At 37.6% G+C, this 22,062-nt stretch overlaps 1 protein-coding gene across 1 annotated transcript in view; it reads left to right on the plus strand.

Moving 5' to 3' along the window:
* SEMA3E (semaphorin 3E) overlaps window positions 1-22,062 on the plus strand; it is a 273,615-nt gene that overhangs the window by 159,788 nt on the left and 91,765 nt on the right. Inside the window, exons 3-4 of the mRNA XM_003585955.6 lie at window positions 54-113; window positions 3,327-3,446. Coding sequence (XP_003586003.2) covers window positions 54-113; window positions 3,327-3,446 — 180 coding nt within the window. The remainder of the gene's footprint in view (window positions 1-53; window positions 114-3,326; window positions 3,447-22,062) is intronic.

Consider the following 22,062-nt stretch of genomic DNA (forward strand, 5'->3'; position numbering starts at 1 on the left):
TGTAGTTTATTTTTACATGTGTTTGCATAATAGTGCATTATGTTTTATTTCAGATACACTGGCCAAGTACAGCACTAAAAACAGAAGAATGCATAATGAAAGGAAATGATGCCGTAAGTATCATTCATTGTAAACTAAACATATCATTATTTGTAGTCCTGGTCAGTGACAAAGGACTGAATCTCTAACCTGTTAATTGTTCCTAAAAAGCATATATACAATTCATGTAAGGAATAAATACATATATCTAGATATATACACATATATTATATATACACACATACAAAAGTTGGAAGAGAAGAGTGAAAAAGCTGGCTTAAAACTCAACATTCAGAAAATGAAGATCATGGCATCTGGTCCCATTACTTCAGGGCAAATAGATGAGGAAAAAAGGGAAACAGTGACAGATTTTATTTTGGGGGGCTCCAGAATCACTATGGATGGTGACTGCAGCCATATAATTAAAAGACACTTGCTCCTTGGAAGAAAAGCTATGACAAACCTAGATAGCATATTAAATAGCAGAGACATCACTTTGCCAACAAAGGTTCAACTAGTCAAAGCTATGGTTTTTCCAGTACTCATGTACAGATGTGAGAGTTGGATCATAAAGAAGGCTGAGTGCCAAAGAATTGATGCTTTTGAACTGTGGTGCTCGAGAAGACTCTGGAGACTCCCTTAGACAGCAAAGAGATCCAACCAGTCAATTCTAAAGGAAATCAACCCTGAATATTCATTGGAAGAACTGAGGCTGAAGCTGAAGCTCCAAACTTTGGCCACCTGAAGCAAAGAGGCAACTCAGTGGAAAAAACCCTGATGCCGGGAAAGATTGAGTGCAGGAGGAGAAGGAATGGGACAGAGGATCAGATGTTTGGATGGCATCACCTACTCAATGGACATGAGTTTGAGCAAACTCTGGGAGATAGTGAAAGACAGGGAAGCCTGGAATGTTGCAGTTTTATGGGTTGCAAAGAGGTGGACTTGACTTTGAGACTGAACAACAAAACACACACACACACACACACACACACACACACACACACACACACACACGGGGCTTCCCAGGTGGCACTAGTGGTGAAAAACCCACCTGCCAATGCAGCAGATATAAGAGACGTGGGTTCAATCCTTGAGTTCAGAAGATCCCCTGGAGGAAGGCATGGCAAGCCACTCCAATATTCTTACCTGGAGAATCCCATAGACAGAGGAGCCCAGTGGGCTACAGTTCATAGAGTTGCAAACAGTTGGATATGAATGAAGCAACTTAGCACAAACACACACATATACATACACACATATTTGATATATACATGTATATTGTCTATGTGTACATAATTACTTAAAACTTATTTTCATTGTGGAGTTAGTGTAGGGAACCAAGGTGCCATCAGATCTTGGTTTTATTTTCTCTTATTATATCTTACTATATTTTAATCAATTCAGATTTATACATTCTTATAGTAATATTTATTTCCTATGTATTAGAGAGAAAAATAATTTCAGGTAGTATCTTAAAGATAAGCTAAGCACCTTTGTGAGATTTTGTTTCACTTTGATTAGTGAATTAGAAACAAATGAAGAAGTTAAAGGAGAACTTTGGAAGAAGTATGCACATCTTCTTTAGAAAGTTAATTTGTTCTTTTTCTGTAAGAAGAAAAAGCAAAAACATGTGAAAAATTAACACACATTCTACCAACACCTCATTCTTGTGTAGCAACTGGGTAACAGTCAAGGAATGAGTCTTCCTTGCTTCCTCAGTCTGTGGCATGTTGCTGACTAACTGAACACATTCAGAGGCTGTGTCAGTCTAAACCCAGCAGAGCCAGAATATGGTCTCATTGGCCCCTCAGGATGCGCCCATTTCAGGAGATGAGAAGCATGTGCTTACAGCAAGATGAAAATAGAATGTTAGATTTTCCCAACTATATGGGTCATCCATAGACTAGGATGCTATGTTAATGGGAAATTAAAGAAATAAATCTTAGTGCCCCAAATAATCTGTTCATTAGTGCATTACTTGTTCTTCCCAAGGGAATGCTATAATCTCAGTCATGTATGGTATGATGGTTCTGTTGGCTTTTTTCATCCCAATACTGTTATATGAGAGACTTTAAAAAATCAAAATCTGTCTTTATAAAATATCTTTTACTGACTATTGCATCTACTAATGTCAAGGTAATATTTAGCAATAAAAGGGTTTGGTATTTCTCTCATAATTTAAATGCACTGCTGCTGCTGCTAAGTCGCTTCAGTCGTGTCCGACTCTGTGCAACCCCAGAGACGGCAGCCCACCAGGCCCCTCTGTCCCTGGGATTAATTTGTCAACAAGCTATTCGCCAAAATTTAGTTAAGTTGGTTTGAAATAGTTTTAGAACATTTTTTCATTTAGCATACTTACCTAGTGATTGATCTATTAAAACTTTGTTGAGTGTGGGCTGTGTATTAGGTACTGAGTTTGATTAACTGTGGACTATATAGATGTGCAAAACTGAGATTCTGTTTTCTGATAAGCTTACAGTTGAATCCCATTTTAGACAAACTAGAGATCTGAGGCCAAATGTGACCTGCCATAAATGAAGTTTTCTTGGAACATATCCATATCCATTTATTTTTCTGTTGACAATGGCTGCTTTTATGCTATAGCTGCAGAAGTTAAGTAGTTGCAACAGAGACCAGATGGCCCATCAAACTAAATATATTTACTCTCCGGTTCTTTATAGAAAAAGTTTGCTGATCCCAGGACTGTAATCTTACAGTAATAGGTATAAAATGTTACTTTTACCAGTTAGTTTCCATCTGTTTATTTGAAAATTCTCTGAAAGTCCTTTATATGAATCTATGAGTTTGAAAATACAGGACTTAACTTTCCAAACATCAGAACTCTTTGTGCCCTGAAGTCTGCATATGTTTCCTTGAGGGTAATGAAACTACTTCTACTGATTGGTCTTCCGACTTAATGTTGATTTATATGTACTTTAAAAAATAACAGTCTTGATAATAATTTAATTGCCTAGTGAAACATTGCCTTGGAAATCTACACCTGAAAACACTTCTGACCAGTGCTTTTTTTTAAAAAAAAGCTCAATTGTGTACTAGAATACCTCATAATGATGCACTCCCATTATTGATTGTAATGATACCTCGCTATATCCGTCTCCCTGACTCTTCTGCTGGTCGTTGCCCTCTTTTCATCTGCCCCCTTTGCCTTCCCTAACCAAGGGAGGCTTATACATGAGATGTCTAGGGTTAGGAAAAACAACAGTCAAAACAGAAGCAAAACATTTTTATTACACTAACCAATTCCTTCTTTTTCTCCCGGTTTTTAGAGTGAATGTGCAAATTATGTTCGGGTTTTGCATCACTATAACAGAACACATCTACTGACCTGCGGGACAGGAGCATTTGACCCACTCTGTGCCTTCATCAGAGTTGGATACCATTTGGAGGTATGACAGTTTCATTCATTGCTCTGAATGAATTATCAAAAGTAATGCTTAAAATAACTTTGTTTTAAAAGAAAGGTTATGGCATTTCTTTGGATAAAAGAGAAGAGCATTTGTGATATTCTGAATTAATTTGCTTGAGTGAGAGGCAAAGATTTCTTGTCAGTTACGAAATCTGTGAACCAGTTAATTCTTTATGCATTCCTTCACTGAAGAATTTCATTTACTTAATTTGTCCACTTAAAAATATTTCTTAATATCAAACTGTGTTCTCTATTGTGTTCTTATATGATTTGTATTGGTATAAGCACCAGAGTAGAATGAATGTGTGTATATATATATATATATATATATATATATATATATATGAACATATATATATACACACACACACGTGTATGTGTAAATAAATTTATATAAACAAAATTGCTACATACAGTATCTTTTAAAAGACATGCACAGGCTTGTTGATCCTATAATAACTCCTTTTCTTGGCCAGGTGAGGTGGGGAGGTGGAGGTGAGGTGGGGAACAGATTGCAAACTGACTTGAGATAAATGATAGTTGATAAGAGCTATCCATGTCTTCCCCAAGACCCCCACCACTAGGTGATATGGTATTATTTAAGCAAATCCCAACTGAATTCTGCTACCTGCATATATAAAGTAGCAGGCTTGATGATCAGTCATATAACCGGTTTCAACAAACTGGGTAAACTACCAACTCTCGTTTATGTAGGCCCATGTCAAGCACTTTAGATCGCAGTTTCACTGAGAAACATGCTAAACGATGTTCTGATGTCAGGATCTGTTACCTTTCCTTGTAATCAGAAGGCAGAATCCTACATCAAGATGGGACACAGATAAAACAGAGCTATGGATGATCCGTAGTTAAGCAGCTAGACTCTCTCTCTCTTTTCTTAAAAATTCTAATTCTTTTACAGTGTTAGGCCAATCTCTGCTGTATGGCACAGTGACTCAGTTATACACATATAGACACCCCCTTTTTTAAAATACTCTTTTCCATATGATTTATCACAGGATATTGAATATAGTTCCCTGTGCCATACAGTAGGACCTTGTTTATCCATTCTATATGTAATAATTTACATCTGCTAACCCCTTGACTCTTGTATATTTATGAAAAGGCAGCAGTGACTGTAAAGTATTTTCAGCTACCACGTATGAAGAACAACATTCATTTCACTGGTATTCCTGAAAAATTATTTCTGTTATTCCTGATACTAGTTAACACTCATGTGCACACATAATTAGCAGTATCTGAAGTGCTAACTCTTAAGTGCCTCTAGAAAGTACCCCTGATTGGGGCACTTCAGCTGGTAAGCATCCTTCTAGGCAGGATTTTTGATTAACATATTTTAAATGTTAAGAAACCACCTCTAGTTGTAGATTAAAGTTAAATAGCATACACAAACACATCACAGTGTATTTACTAAATTATTTTAGAGTAACAATGCAAGTGATAAAAGGGAGAACTTCGGCAGAGATATAGAAGGCAAGGAGGCTAGTGCAAAGTCAGAATATTTATATATATACAAATATACCAAGTATACATATGTATATACATATGCATATGTATATATATGTATCAGATCAGATCAGATCAGATCAGTCGCTCAGTCGTGTCCGACTCCCTGTGACCCCATGAATCGCAGCACGCTAGGCCTCCCTGTCCATCACCAACTCCCGGAGTTCACTCAGACTCACGTCCATTGAGTCAGTGATGCCATCCAGCCATCTCATCCTCTGTCGTCCCCTTCTCCTCCTGCTCCCAATCCCTCCCAGCATCGGAGTCTTTTCCAATGAGTTAACTCTTCACATGAGGTGGCTAAAGTACTGGAGTTTCAGCTCTACCATCATTCCTTCCAAAGAAATCCCAGGGCTGATCTCCTTCAGAATGGACTGGTTGGGTCTCCTTGCAGTCCAAGGGACTCTCAAGAGTCTTCTCCAACACCACAGTTCAAAAGCATCAATTCTTCAGTGCTCAGCCTTCTTCACAGTTCAACTCTCACATCCATACATGACCACAGGAAAAACCATAGCCTTGACTAGACGAACCTTTGTTGGCAAAATAATGTCTCTGCTTTTGAATATGCTGTCTAGGTTCGTCATAACTTTCCTTCCAAGGAGTAAGCGTCTTTTAATTTCATGGCTGCAGTCACCATCTGCAGTGATTTTGGAGCCCAGAAAAATAAAGTCTGACACTGTTTCCACTGTTTCCCCATCTATTTCCCATGAAGTGGTGGGACCGGATGCCATGATCTTCGTTTTCTGAATGTTGAGCTTTAAGCCAACCTTTTCCACTCTCCACTTTCACTTTCATCAAGAGGCTTTTGAGTTCCTCTTCACTTTCTGCCATGTGTTTCTGTGTATACTTATGTGTGTATATATATATATATATACACACACACACACACATATATATATATATTCAGAAACACATAAGTATACATATATACAGTTCAGAATGTAGACAATTTGTGGTGCAGATCTATTGGAAAGAAATCCTCTCAGTTTTCATTGATCTGAAAATGACTTTATTTCATCTTTATTTCTGGAAGATATTTTCCGTGAGTATAGAATTTTGGGTTAACAGTATTTCTTTTGTTTGTTTCTTTAAGCATCTCAAAAATGCCTCATTGTCACCTAATCTCTTTCTGATGTAAGTTCAGCTTTCATTCATATTGATATTACCCTGTTTGTGATTGCTTTATCTTTCAACAGTTTATCTTTGGTTTTCAGTAGTTTTTCTATACTGTGCCTATGTGTGTGGTGGTGATAGTGGAGAAATGGGTATTTTTATTTCTTGGGATACTTGATAAAAAATTGATATTTTTATTTCTTGGGATACTAAGGTGTTTTTGGATACAGAGTTTATATTTTACACCAAATTTTCGGCCATCATTTTTCCAAATAATACCTCTTCCTCATTCCTTCACTCTTCTTCGGGGACTTATGGAAAGATGAATATAAATAGATAGAGATAGATAGATTGACTTTGGGGCCTTCTCCCATAGATTGCTGAGATTCTGTTCATTCTTAATCTTTTTTCCCTCTGTTTTTAAAAGTGGATGAATACTTTACATTTATTTTCAAGTTTCAACCCTTTCTTCCAGCATCACCAGTATGCTCTTAAGACCACCCTGTTAATCATCCATATATAGTGTACTTTTCAGTTCTAGAACTTCCATTTTATATATTTTCCATTTCTGGACTGAGTGCTCCCCCACATATTTTTATTTTTTTATGACTCTTTCTTTTAAACTTTTTAACATATTTTAACAGAAGTTTTCAATTCCCTGTGTGCTAATTTTAACATCTGAGTTACTTTAGGTGAGTTTGAATTGACTTATTTGAAAAGATTCTGATCCTAGGAAAGATTGAGGGCAGGAGGAGAAGGGGATGACAGAGGATGAGATGGCTGGATGGCGTCACTGACTCAATGGACATGAGTTTGGGTAGGCTCTGGGAGTTGGTGATGGACAAGGAAGCCTGGCATGCTGCAGTTAATCGAGTCACAAAGAGTCAGACACAATTGAGCGACTGAACTGAACTGAACTGCATTGACTGGTTTTTCTCTTGACTGTGAATCATGTTTTCTTTTTTTTGCATGTATAGTAATTTTTATTTTGCACTGTACATTATAAAATAGATTGTATACTTTAATTCTTGATTCTGAATTCTGTTTCCTTTGAAGATTTCTGTTCTAGCAGTTTACTTGGCTGGATTCCCTTTCAAAACTGCTTTGAAGTCATCGACAACCACACTTTGCTTTCAAGTTTCTAGCCACTGCTTTCATGGTCTGCTTCCATATGCAGTTCAGGTGGCAGCTAAGGACTTGGGACAGAGTATATTCACATATTTCAGGGCACCTCCTTCAGTTTCTGGATATACCTTCCTACCTTTAAGTTGATCCGATACCTTAAATCTCTATCCTGTGTCTTTCCAAACTAGAAGGTCTCCAGCTTTCTGCTTGAGTTCTATCCATTCCTTCCCACATTAATCAGGAGATTTTCTTGAATGAAAAACTCTCATCTTTGTCTGCTCTTAACTGATTTCCATTGCCTTCAAATAATTGTTTTTTTTTTTTTTACTTACTTATCAACATTATTTGTGGAAATTAGTTCAGTACAAACTGTGTCATTAGTAGAAGTGAAACTCCATGTAATTCACCTTCATATACATAATGTTGAATATTTTTCTCATATAATTATCTAAATACTAGGTCTGATTAAAAACATATTTTGAAAAAAAATATGTATGTTCCAAAAAGGAATATGTGGCAGATGATAATAAGGACAGTGAGACCCTATTTGGAGGCTTGATAAAATAGTTTATCAAAACTCTATTTGGAGGCTTGATAAAATTTCATATAAGGGAGTGAAAATTACAAATTGTTATAGGCAAGAAAAATGTTTTAAAAACACAAAGATAGCACATAGGGAATAGGTTCATAGACATTAGTTCAGTTGGTTGGGAAACAACAGAAGATAAAGCTGGGGCAAATTGGTGGAGGATTTTAATGCTAGACAGTGGCATTCTGTAGTTATTTCTAGAAACAGCATAGAGACAGCGAGCAGTTTGAGCAGAGTGTTTGATTGACATGTCATTAGTAATATTTAGGATTGATTCAAGTGGAACAGGATGAAAGGCAGAGAGAAATTAAAGGGAACTGCTATAAGAGTCTTCGTGAGAGATCACGAGGATATTTGAGTGTTGTCACAATAGCTAAGGAGAGGAAGTGTGGGGCTGATGTGAGAAGACACTCAGCAGGAGTTTATATAACTTAACATTTTATCAGATGTTGCTGACAAAAAGGAATCAGAGAGCAATTCCAATTTTATTTCTTGATGATTGGGAAGAAAAACAAAGTCAAATAGCAAGAGAGAATTAAGAAGCCAGAAAACATAAAAAAATAGTCAATGTTTCTCAATTATAACTATTTTATTTCCATGTATAGTTATTTAAAATATTGATCCTGGAGCTAGGATAGCATGTTGTCAGAATAGGTTGAGTTGTTGAACCCTAGGAAGTTAAGGATCCCTGAAGGATTTTCTTCTTTGTCTCTCTCCCTTATTCTCTCATTTTCTTCTCTCACCTCCCTTCTCTGCAGTCCACTTTATCCAGGTATTTTACTTGGAAAATAGCATTTTTTATATGACAGAATGTTTAGGGAATATTAATAAGCAGACTGAGCAGAGCAGTGTAAGGCAAATCAGTTTAGTGCAATTAAAATCATTTGTAAAAGGAACAAAATAATAGACAACATCATCAGTACTACAGAGGGTGGTTTTGGTAAAGGGATGAGTAATTAGAATGTAGATGAAGAAGTGACTGAATAGTGATAAAATAAAAGCAGTATTATTGCCAATTTAATCCAGAAATAGAATTGTTAAGGAAAAGAAATATGGAGAAGGATATAAAATTGGAATGTTGGTCAGACATAGAGATCAGACTTGTGGTTGCTGGATTGGGTTGGGGACAGAGGGAAGGATTGGGATTTAGAATTAGCAGATGTAAACTATTATTTATAGAATGGATAAACAAGGTCCTGCTGTATAGCAGAGGGAACTATATTTAATGTCGTGTGACAAACCACAATGAAAAGGGTTTATTGTATAGCAAATTGAATCACAACATTGTAAATCATCTGTACTTCAATACAATTAAAAACAACAACAACACAAAGTGGAATGTTGAAAGAAGGGTTTTCTTAGGATAGAAGACAAGGAAACTTATTTATTAAACAGAGGATATGATCATTTTCCTTCTTGGAGATAAGAAGGGTTGGATAAGGAGCAAGTTTGAAAGGAGAGGTACTGTCTGCTAATCATTGAGAGAGCTCAATAACAGTTGGATATAAAGGGCTCTATTAGCCTTTGTCCTGCTTCATTCCGTACTCCAAGGCCAAATTTGCCTGTTACTCCAGGTGTTTCTTGACTTCCTATTTTTGCATTCCAGTCCCCTATAATGAAAAGGACATCTTTTGGGGGTATTAATTCTAGGAGGTTTTGTAGGTCTTCATAGAACCGTTCAACTTCAGCTTCTTCAGCATTACTGGTTGGGGCATAGACTTGGATTACCGTGATATTGAATGGTTTGCCTCAGAAATGAACAGAGATCATTTTGTTGTTCTAGAGACTGCATCCAAGTACTGCGTTTCAGACTCTTTTGGTGACTATGATGGCTACTTCATTTCTTCTAGGGTATTGCCCACAGTAATAGATATAATGGTCATCTGAGTTAAATTCACACATTCCAGTCCATTTTAGTTTGCTGATCCCTAAAATGTCGATGTTCATTCTTGCCATCCCCTGTTTGATCACTTCCAATTTGTCTTGATTCATGGACCAAACATTCCAGGTTCCTATCCAATATTGCTCTTTACAGCATCAGACCTTGCTTCCACTACCAGTCACATCCACAACTGGGTGGTATTTTTGCTTTGGTTCCATCTCTTCATTCTTTCTGGAGTTATTGCTCCACTTATCTCCAGCAGCATATTGGGCACCTACTGACCTGGGGAGTTCATCTTTCAGTGTCCTATCATTTTGCTATTCATACTGTTCATGGGGCTCTCAAGGCAGGAATACTGAAGTGGTTTGCCATACCCTTCTCCAGTGGAGCACATTTTGTCAGAACTCTCCACCATGACCCCTCCGTCTTGGGTGGCCCTACACAACATGGCTCGTAGTTTCATTGAGTTAGACAAGGCTGTGGTCCATGTGATTAGATTGGTTACTTTTCTGTGATGGTGGTTTTCAGTCTGTCTGCCCTTTGATGGAGAAGGATAAGAGGCTTATGGAAACTTCCTGATAGGAGAGACTGACTGAGGGGGATACTGGGTCTTGTTGTGTTGGGTAGGGCCATGCTCAGTAAATCTTTAATCGAATTTTCAATTGATGGGTGGAGCTGTGTACCCTCCCTGCTATTTACCTGGGAGAAAAACTATGGTGGAGGTAATGAAGATAATCGTGACCTCCCTCAAAAGAACCCAGTCATGTACTGCCACAGTCTGCCCCCAGCAGGCCACCACCGACCCACGCATTCGCTGGAGACTTCTGGACACCCACCGGCAAGTCTCCTGTGTGGTCACTGTTCCTTTCTCCTGGGTCCTGGTGCCAAACGTTCTGTTGTGCCCTCCAAGAGTCTATTTCCCAGTCCTATGTAAGTTCTAGCAGCTCCATAGTGGAGTAAATGGCAACCTTCTCCAAGAGGACTTATGCCATACCCACACCCAGAGCCCCTGTCCCTGCAGCAGACCACTGCCAGCCTGTACCTCCACAGGAGACACTCCGACACAGTTCTGTCTCAGTCTCTGTGGGGTCCCTGGGTTCTGGTGCACACAAGGTTTGTTTGAGACCCCTGAGCTTATTAAAAAACAGAGACATTACTTTGCCAACAAAGGTCCATCTAGTCAAAGCTATGGTTTTTCCAGTAGTCATGTGTGGATGTGAGAGTTGGACTATAAAGAAAGCTGAGCACTGAAGAATTGATGCTTTTCAACTGTGGTGTTGTAGAGAGTCCCTTGGACTGCAAGGAGATCCAGCCAGTCCATCCTAAAGAAAATCAGTCCTGAATGTTCATTGAAAGGACTGATATTGAAGCTGAAACTCCAATACTTTGGCCACCTGATGTGAAGAGCTGACTCATTTGAAAAGCCCCTGATGGTGGGAAAAATGGAAGGCAGGAAGAGAAGGGGACAACAGTGGATTAGATGGTTGGATGGCATCACTGACTCAATGGACGTGAGTTTGAGTGAACTCTGGGAATTGGTGATGGACAGGGAGGCCCGGCATGCTGCGGTTCATGGGGTCGCAAAGAGTTGGACACGACTGAGCGACTGAACTGAACTGAACTGATAAAGGGCTATTTTTCAAGAGAGAAACCGAGCTAGAAATGCAGAGTTGAGGATTAACAGCCTGTATATGTGTGAAAGCTGAGCTCTTTAGGTATGATGTCATTGGTTAGGAAGAGAATTTGAGTAAAAAGAGAAAATAACTGAATATTATGCCCAGAAACCAATATTTGAAAGACTAGTGGAGGAAGAAAAACAAAGGAATCTATTGAGAAGTTGACTAGGAAGGTTAGGAGGAAAATAGAGAGTGAGATAATGCAAAAATGAGGAAGTCACCATTTTTTGAAGTCTCAAAGAGTCAGTGTCATTGTATCTAGAAAGTCTTTGGAGACATTTATGAAAGGAATTTCAATAAAATTTGGATGAAAATTGTGGTTTTCTGGCATAAAGAGTAGAAACCAACTTTCTCTTGAATTACATTTATCTTTTTTCATTTCAGTATTTTTATTTTTTTTTTTTACTGAAGTATCATATAAACTTAAGAAGTACACAGAATGTGAATGTATTGCTAGATCATTTTCACAAATTTAATGCCCCTGTGTAAAGGACATCAAAATCAAATAATTTCTTTTTATTTATAAATTTTATTTTCATTTTTTTTCTTTCCTCATGAATTCTTGGTTTTGTTTTTTTTTCGCTTATGCCTCTTCTAGTTTAATCTTCATTTCAGAGTCCTTCCTGAATTCTTTCACTTCATTTTTTATTTTTTCTAATTTTGATTTATGTTTTCTTTTATTTCTTGTGTCTTTCCTTAATTTATTTCAGGGTGTATTGAAATACTATGTTTGATTCTCATATCTATTTTGTGGTGTGCCTTTTTAATAAGCTTTCTATGATAATGCTTTTCTGTTTCTTATTCTTTTATAGTAAAATACTGGATTCAGGTGGGATCTTTTTTTAGTGCTCATTTTTATATAAAATTAGTTTTCCTGAATTTTTAAAGAGAAAATATGTACCAGAATAGATGTATGTCTAGCCTCACCTTTTAGAACTCACCATTCTGTTTTGTCAAATGTTCAAAAATATGGAGATAGATACAGAATATCGATGTGAACATGGATATAGATACAGATATTCTTCTGGGTGTTCTCTCTTCCTCTTTTGTGTGAATATTGCTTTCTCTTCACCTTCTTTATCACTTTCTTGGACAAATTACATTCTACTCTTAGCAGTTTCTACTTGGAAAGGAAGTGGGCTGCTTAATTTTGGGGATTCAAGGTCTATTCTTCCCACAGGCCCCTTGAAATCACCCACAGATGTAATCAGCAAGAATTCCTCCCAGGTTCAGCTGCCATTCTGAAACAATGCTACACTACACTACTTACTGGAGACACGAGAGGTCTTATCACATTTGACAAAACCTGATTGCTTCTCTCTGCTTCCTCCTGGAAGATATTAACACCCTGTGTGTCTTAAGCTGGCGATAGTTCATCCACACCTGCTGGTAACTTGGGAGCTCGTGAAGATGTCTTCATAGTCACTTTGCTGTAGGTGTTGTTTTGGCATTTCTGCTTGATCCATCTGTTTTCCTGGGAGAATTTACAGAGAATAAAACGTATGCCTCTGCTGCTATCCTCTCAAAAATCTAGTGATACTGAGTTCAGTCTCTTACTGCTTGCTGCATGATGGGCCAATAAATGGAGAGACAAGTTGTTGAGGCAAAGAATAGTGACTTTATTTGGAAAACCAGCAAACCAAGAAGATAGTGAACTAGTGTCCCAAGGAACCATCTTACCCAAGTTAGATTTGGGCTTCTTTTATCTTAAAAGGGAAGGGGTGTAACTGGTTGTCACAAACTTCCTGATGCTGGAATCTTTTGTTGTTGCAGCTATCCATGTAGGTCTGGTCACATGTTCCTATAAACCTCCAATAAAGCAAATGCTATTCTCTGTCCTGCAACTTTTTCTCTCTAGATGAATGGACTCTTAAAGGTCAGAACCCTGAGAGTACAGAGTAGGCTGTCCTATGTATTTCAAGCGGTAGGAAACATTCTTTTACAAAAAGTGCAGAGCTAGCGTGGCTAAGCACAAGCAACAGAGCACAAAGCTTAGAATTAAAGGAATAGATCCAATATGGAGTTAGGTTTGTTTTTCCCTGTTGACACTAAGAGCACCTTTCAAATAGTAAATGCTATACAAATATAAAATACTATAGGTTTTTATCTACCTCTAATTTTATTCACCTTTCAAAGAAAATGGAAATTATGGGTTGAATATAGAGATTCAGACAAACAAATCCCAGAGGTTCAGCTATAATATATAGGTTTCTAGAGAACTGGCAAAAGCCTTGAACTGAGGCAGAATGGAGATTGTTTTTGTTACTTAACAGACTACGTTTCTCTTAGAACACAGTGACTATCACAGTGATATTTGCGTTCTACTATTCATATTAGTTTTCTGTGTTGCAAAACACATTACCAAAAGTTGGGCAGCTTCAAACAGCACACATTTATTATCTCACAGATTCTGTGGGGCAGGAGGAGGCCAGGCATTGCTTAACTAGCTTCCCTGCTCATGACTCTGAATACTGACATCAAGGTGTTGCCTGGCTGCCTCGTTCTGGCCCTCAGGATCATTTCCCATGTGCTTGTGGTTGACAGAATTCAGTTCCTTGCAGTTGTAGGACTTCAGTTTCCATTTTCTTGATGGCTGTCACTCAGAGGCTGCTCTCAGCTCCTAAAGGCCCACCAGCAGTTCTTTGCCACGTGACCCTGTCAAATCATGGCAATGTACTCCTTTGAAGGCAGCAGGATAATCTTCTGTCCAGTTTACTAAGAGCCAGTTATATAATATAACCTAATCATGAGAATTACTATACCATCACCTTATAAAATACCATAATCTAGAGAGGGCTTTTCCACCATGTTTGCAGTTCTTGCCCATACCCAGGGTGTGGTAGTTATACTGAACATCCAACAGTAAGAGGAAGTGGGAATGTTAGATACCATTAGTATTCTCTCTACCGTACTCTCCCTTACATATCTTCATACAAAACAAAGATTGTATCAGTGCAAATGTGTTCAGTTCAGTTCAGTTGCTCAGTTGTGACTCTTTGCGACCCCATGGACTACAGCATGCAAGCTTCCCTGTCCATCCCCAACTCCCAGAGCTTGCTCAAACTCATGCCCATCAAGTTGGTGACACCATGCAACCATCTCATCCTCTGTTGTCCCCTTTTCCTCATGCCTTCAATCTTTCCCAGCACCAGGGTCTTTTCCAGTGAGTGAGTTCTTCACATCAGGTGGCCAAAGTATTGGAGTTTCAACTTTAGCATCAGTCTTTCCAGTAAATATTCAGTGCTTTAAGAGGATGTGTCTTGGTAGTCAAGGGAAACGCACATAGCAAAAGGTGATAAATAGTCATTTTTTCCCTGAACCTTGTCCATGACAAGACCCTCCTCTTAAAAGAAACTTCTTTTCCTCCTTGTAAGAATTATAAGGTCCAAGGAATGAATATGTGGGCCACCTCCAGATTGTTGCCTGCCCAAACATGGGAAAATTTGATTGTCCTCAGGGCTTTAGCATTTGAACAAGAATTGCTGTATATTTCATTGTTGTTGTTCAGTCACTAAATAGTGTCTGATTTTTTGCAACCCCATGGGCTGCAGCATGCCAGGCTTCCCTGTCCTTCACCCTCTCCCAGACAGCATTGGACTTTACTTTCATGACCAGACACATCCACAACTGACCCAGCCGCTTAATTCTTTCTAGAGCTATTATTAATTGCCCTCCACTCTTCCGCAGAAGCATATTGGACACCTTCTGGCCAGGGGTTGGGGAGGGAGCTTATTTTCTGGTGTCACATTTTTTTTGCCTTTTCATACATTTCATAGGGTTCTGGTGGCAAGAATACTGGAGTGGTTTGCCATTCCCTCCTCCAGTGGACTGCTTTTTGTCAGAGCTCTTTACTGTGACCCATCTGTTTGGGGTGGCCCTGCATGGCATTCCTCATAGCTTCATTGAGTTACGCAGGCCCCTTTGCCATGACAAGGTTGTGATCCCTGTATTTCATTCAGTTTAGCTCAGTTCATTCACTCAGTTGTGTCCGACTCTTTGCAACCCCATGGACTGCAGCACGCCAGGCCTCCCTGACCATCACCAACTCCTAGAGTTTACTCAAACTCATGTCTGTTGAGTCGCTGATGCCATCATCCAACCATCTTATCCTCTGTCATTCCCTTCTTCTTCTGCCTTCAATCTTCCCCAGCATCAAGGTCTTTTCAAATGAGTCAGTTCTTCACATCAGGTGGCGAAAGTATTGGAGTTTAAGCTTCAGGATCAGTCATTCCAATGAATATTCAGGACTGATTTCTCCTTGCAGTCCAAGGGACTCTCAAGAGTCTTCCCCAACACCACAGTTCAAAAGCATCAATTCTTCGGTGCTCAGCTTTTTTTATAGTCCAACTCTCACATCCATACATAACTACTGGAAAAACCATAGCTTTGACTAGATGGACCTTTCTTGGCAAAGTAATGTCTCTACTTTTTAATATGGTGTCCAGGTCGATCATAGCTTTTCTTCCAAGGAGCAAGCGTCTTTTAATTTCATGGCTGCAGTCACCATCTGCAGTGATTTTGGAGCCCAAAAAAATAAAGTCTGTCAGTGTTTCCAGTTTTCCCACCTATTTGCCATGGAGTAATGGGACAAGATGCCATGATCTTCGTCTTCTGAGTATTGAGTTTTAAGCCAACTTTTTCACTCTTCTCTTTCACTTTCATCAAGAGACTCTAGTTCTTTGATTTCTGCCATAAGGGTGAGGTCATCTGCATATCTCAGATTATTGATATTTCTCCTGACAATCTTGATTCTGGCTTGTGCTTCATCCAGTCCAGCATTTCTCATGATGTAGTCTACATATAAGTTAAATAAACAGGGTGACAATATACAGCCTTAATGTACTCCTTTTCCTATTTGGAACCAGTCTGTTGTTCCATATCCATTTCTAACTGTTGCTTCCTGACCTCTATACAGATTTCTCAAGAGGCAGGTCGGGTGGTCTGGTATTCCCATCTCTTTCAGAATTTTTCAGAGTTTGTTGTGGTCCACACAGTCAAAGGATTTGGCATAGTCAATAAAGCAGAAGTAGATATTTTTCTGAAACTCTCTTGCTCATATTTCATTAGAATAGCATAAATTTTCTCAGTGTATTTTTATTTTAAGTTTATTATATCAGTTTTTAAATTTGCAGACTAGAGTCATTATGCAAATGTGTTTGGCACCAAGGTGATAATGTGCTTTTTGATTTTCAGTATATGGTTTTAACACACGTTTCATCTAGTGCAGAAAGTAGCAGCTCAGCTATTCAAATTGGGATACTGTCAGCTTCAAAATAAAGAATTATTCATATACCTCATCCAATCTAAGTCTCTTTGAAAACATGTTAGAAACTGTCTCAAGTATTGTTTTTATCAAGTTAATCCACATTTGTACTTCATAGACTAGAAATTATATATTTTCTAATTGTATTCCCTAGTTAAATATTTTGTGATGTGCCAGTAAAAGATTACTATCCAGACATAACAGTTTCTTGCCTTTATAGAGTCATGTTTTGTAATATTATCTTATGGTTCCTTTTGAGCTTGAACCCTTTATTTTTCAATAATTATTTAAAATATCTTTTCAGGCAGCAATACTTCAAGTATCAAAAATAGACTGAAATATCATATTATGAGCACATGGATTTTTATCAGATATATTTTCCTCACAGGCCCTTAGTAGTTGTTTCTTAGCAGATTAAGGGCTTCCCTGGTAGCTCAGCTGGTAAAGAATCCACCTGCAATGCAGACCTGGGTTCAATCCCTGGGTTGGGTAGGTCCCCTGGAGGAGGGCATGGCAACCCACTCCAGTATTCTTGCCTGGAGAATCCCCATGAACAGAGAAGCTTGCAGGCTCCAGTCCACGGGGTCACAAAGAGGCAGCCACTACTGAGTGACTGACACACACAGCAGATTAAATTTTAGTTTCTGCCTATAGTACAGAATCAAAATTCCATTGGGAGAGCCAACAAAGCTAATAACAGTTTCTAGAAGTTGAAAAAGTTACCCATTAGGCTTACATGACTGCTATTAATAGTTTGTTTTACACAACTGAGATCCATATAGCCTTGCATTTAATATCTTTTTGTGTTTTTCACAAAGAAATGTGAATATTTTAATTCTACAAATTATTTTGTTCACACAAAAGTTGGGTCTTCTTATACTCAACTTTTAAACATACAAAATTTCAAAGATTTCCAGATTTGTTCCCTTAAAGGTTTTCTGTTATGTCCCTATTTATTTCTATTTGTTTACCTGCAGTTATTTTAACAGTTGGTGAAAAAAATGTTAAACGTAATAATTTTAAAGTAATTTTATAAAAATCTAGGGTGGGCACTAGCCATTCAAATAGAATAAATACATGAAAATATATACTTAGCCATATTTATATTTTAAGATAATTCATATATGTTAAATTCACTGTTGGTTAACAAAAATGTTCAGATTAGAATTTGTACCAAGATGTTTTTATAAATCGTATTGCTTGCATGTTTTCATGGGCAGCTCTGGCCTATAATTTCTTGATAGACATGTTAAAATAATACATAGAAATATTTTATTGATTTAAAAATTATGGTAATTTATTTTATAACCCATTTCAAATAGGTGACTTAAAGGTCATATGTATGCCCTTATAAAGTCATGTTTATGTTTTGTTCTGACCTCAGTCTGTGAGATTTTCATTCTGGAGACCATATGCTATATAGGTATTTTTGACTGGAGGGGTAATGGAAATTATAAACAATAAACATAGTGATTACCTGACAATAATACTTTTTTTTTTTTTAGGGATTTTTTTTTAAATTTTATTTTATTTTTAAACTTTACAATATTGTATTAGTTTTGCCAAATATCGAAATGAATCCGCCACAGGTAATACCTGTGTTCCCCATCCTGAACCCTCCTCCCTCCTCCCTCCCCATACCCTCCCTATGGGTCGTCCCAGTGCACCAGCCCCAAGCATCCAGTATCATGCATCGAACCTGGACTGGCAACTCGTTTCATACATGATATTATACATGTTTCAATGCCATTCTCCCAAATCTCCCCACCCTCTCCCTCTCCCACAGAGTCCATAAGACTCATCTATACATCAGTGTCTCTTTTGCTGTCTCGTACACAAGGTTATTGTTACCATCTTTCTAAATTATACAGAGTGAAGTAAGCCAGAAAGAAAAACACCAAGACAATAATACTTTTTATTGAAGCAGGATGAATGGAAATATTTTATTCATTGGAATAGATATTAAAATTTACATGTGAAGAAGGAAATTATTTACATTTATATGGTAGTTGTCAAATAAATGCAATGTATCAATAGTTCTTAAAAGAAAGATCCTAAGAATTCTTTTCATAAGGAAAAATACTTTTTCTTTCTTTTCTTTTGTATCTTAAAAAAATACATTTTTTGAGTAAGTGAAGACAGTTAATATAAATTTCATAGCACATGATATAAAGACTTTTTTATTTAGAAGTCAGCATTTGAAGACTTAAATAGCAATTAATATCTTAAAAGAAATTGTATATCTTGTCCATTAGGTGTTCAGTCATTTTCTACAGTGTTTTTCTGCTTTCTTTACTGCAAATCAAAAGATGTTTTTCAATGCAACTGGTAGAAAAGGCAAATGTTACAATCCCTGCCTGTTACATAAGAAAGTGAGCATGACACTTTCTCCAGGAACTTGCAGTCTATTATTTGTATGAGTTTTAACATCCCTAAGGTTATTTAAAATTGTCTCAGGTATAGGGATTGTTCCTTCAGGGTCTTTCTCTTCTGTCAGCCTTAATAATGAAAGCTGGTTACATGATCTTTTGCTGGGAAGGAAAACAAGATTCCTTAGGCTAGTTTTTGTCCAAGAATGATGATATGAAAACTTTTGGAAAAGCAGACTGCTTGAGAAACTTCCCTTGTAGCTCACACCTGTGCATGCTCTGCAGGTGAGGCAGTGAGTGAGAAACCCCACTCTCTAGCACCACATGCCTAGAATCAAAGAGAAGGTTCAGAGAAAAGCAAGTGAAACTGTATTGCTGAGCTGCTTTTCTAATGGTCCCTGGGGATGAGGCACCAGGAGAGGCATGGACTTTAATTAAAGAAGTAGAAGGTCAGATCCTCAGGGAGCAGTGAGTTCTGCCATGTGGGCTATTTTTTCCCCACAATACATAGAATACATGGAAAAAGTCAATAAAATAAAAAGTGGAAGTGTTCCAGTGCCAGCTTTTGCCCACCTCTTTTGTAGCATCCCTCTGTTAATAGTTTGATGTTTATTTTTCCAAACACATGTGTATATATGTGTGATAGCAAAGCATGTACTCTACTTGAAGTTCTGATTTTGTTAATTTTTGCTCAAAAATATTTCACAGACATTCCCATTTATATATTTGGACATAATAATTCTATCTCATTCATTTAAATGGTGCATGTCATAGCATACATTACACTTAATGTAATTAAGTGATTGACTTTTTTTATTTTTAATTTATTTTTTTTATTGTAGGATAATTGCTTTACAGAATTTTGTTGTTTTCTGTCAAACCACAACATGAATCAGCCACAGGTATACATATATCCCCTCCCTTTTGAACCTCTCTCCCATCTCCTGCCCCATCCCACCCCTCTAGAGTGATACAAAGCCCCTGCTTGAGTTTCCTGAACCATACAGCACATTCCTGTTGGCTATCTATTTTACATACAGTAATGTAAGTTTCCATGTTACTCTTTCTATACATCTCACCCTCTCCTCCCCTCTCCCCATGTCCATAAGTCTGTTCTCTATGTCTATTTCTCCATTGCTGCCCTGTAAATAAATCCTTCAGTACCATTTTTCTAGATTCCATATATATGCATTAGAATATGATATTTATATTTCTCTTTCTGACTCATTCATTCTATAATAGGCTCTAAGGTTCATCCACCTCATCAGAAGTGACTCAAATGTGTTTCTTTTATGGCTGAGTAATATTCCTTTGTGTATAGGTACCACAATTTCTTTATCCATTCACCTATCGATGGACATATAGGTTGCTTCCATGTTCTAGCTATTGTAAATAATGCTGCAATGAACAATAGGATACATGTGTCTTTTTCAATTTTGGTTTCCTCAGGGTATATGCCTAGGAGTGGGATTGCTGTGCATATGGTGGTTTTATTCCTAGTTTTTATAGGAATCTCACAACTCTCTTCCATAGTGGCTGTATGTTTACATTCTTATCAGTAGTGCAAGAGGGTTCCCTTTTCTCCACACCCTTTCCAGCATTTATTGTTTGTAGACTTTTTGATGATGGTCATTCTGACTGGTGTGACCACTACAATATCTCATTGTAGTTTTGATTTGCATTTCTCTAATAATGAGTGATGTTGAGCATCTTTTCTTGTGTTTGTTAGCCATCTGTACGTCTTTGGAGAAATGTCTGTTTAGGTCTTTTTCCCACTTTTTGATTGGGTTGTTTGTTTTTCTGGTATTGAGATGTATAAGCTGCTTGTATATTTTGGAAATTAATCCTTTGTCAGTTGTTTCATTTGCTGTTATTTTCTCCCAAGTGATTTACTTTTAAACTGTTAGTTCTCAGGCTACAGCGAAGCAGAGAATGAATGTGGTACTTGAATGGCTGGGCTCCTTATAGGCAAATCAGCTGCGCATGGCTGTAGCCCAATAAGCATTCATGTCGCTTTAGTTTGGTCAGACATTATAAACTGGCAGCCATATGTCTGATTCAGCTCACAGATGTGCTTTGTTTGTCACACTGTTACTTGTTTGTTTTCTTTTAAAGAGCCTACATTTGAAAACCAGTTGGTTTCACATAGTAAATTGTGATTTCCATTGGATGGACATGAAAAGAATCAGTGGGTGCTTAGACGTTGCTGCCCCGTTCCTCACATAAGGGCATGTTGCTTAATGATAGTCCACGGTCCCTGCCACTCACACTCGGCTCTGCTAGTTGGTCATCTCCACCTGGCCCTAATGGGCATTTACATTTGTTACTCAAGCACAGGAAGGATTGTGAACATCTTCAAAACCCTTTAGTGCTTAGAACCTCATAACCAGTAAGCATGAGATGAATGAGTGAGCAAACGAATTAATGAGTGAATGGATTTTGTTACATTCATACTTCGATGTGACACCCTAACATTCTAACCATCCAAATTGAGAAATTTCTGGACATTATTGTGATACTTGAAAGTTTTAGTTAGATTTGGTGACTCTCTGCTTTCTTGTGAGGTTTGTAATTTTTTGTTCTTTAATCTTATTTGATTCAATTGGTGAAAGTGTTTATAAATAGACTTTACCTTATAAATGCGATAATAAACAAATTCCCTCTATACACATACTTGTTTCTTTTAATTATGTGGATTCTGCCACCTCTTGAAAAGGTTCAGTGTTTATGTAATAAATATTTGTTTTTACTTTTCTTGCCTTTAGAATATAAATTCAGAAGCATTACAGAGGGAAGATACATTCTTTAAGTATACTTTTTTGTTAACTTATAAAGAAAAGTATACAGGTGAAAAAAGAAGTATCTATGTTCAGATTCACACATTGAACACATCTATGTCACCATCATCTAGATCAAGAAGAAAACATCACCAGTAATCCAAAATCTCTGCTGTGATCCTTTCCAGTCAGTATCCACCACCTCCCCCCACAGCCAAGTTAACCTGATTTCTATCACCATAGATTAGTTTTGCCTCCTTTAGAATTTTATTTAAGTG

The sequence above is a fragment of the Bos taurus genome, chromosome 4, assembly GCF_002263795.3.
Source record: "Bos taurus isolate L1 Dominette 01449 registration number 42190680 breed Hereford chromosome 4, ARS-UCD2.0, whole genome shotgun sequence".
NCBI classification, from domain to species: domain Eukaryota; kingdom Metazoa; phylum Chordata; class Mammalia; order Artiodactyla; family Bovidae; genus Bos; species Bos taurus.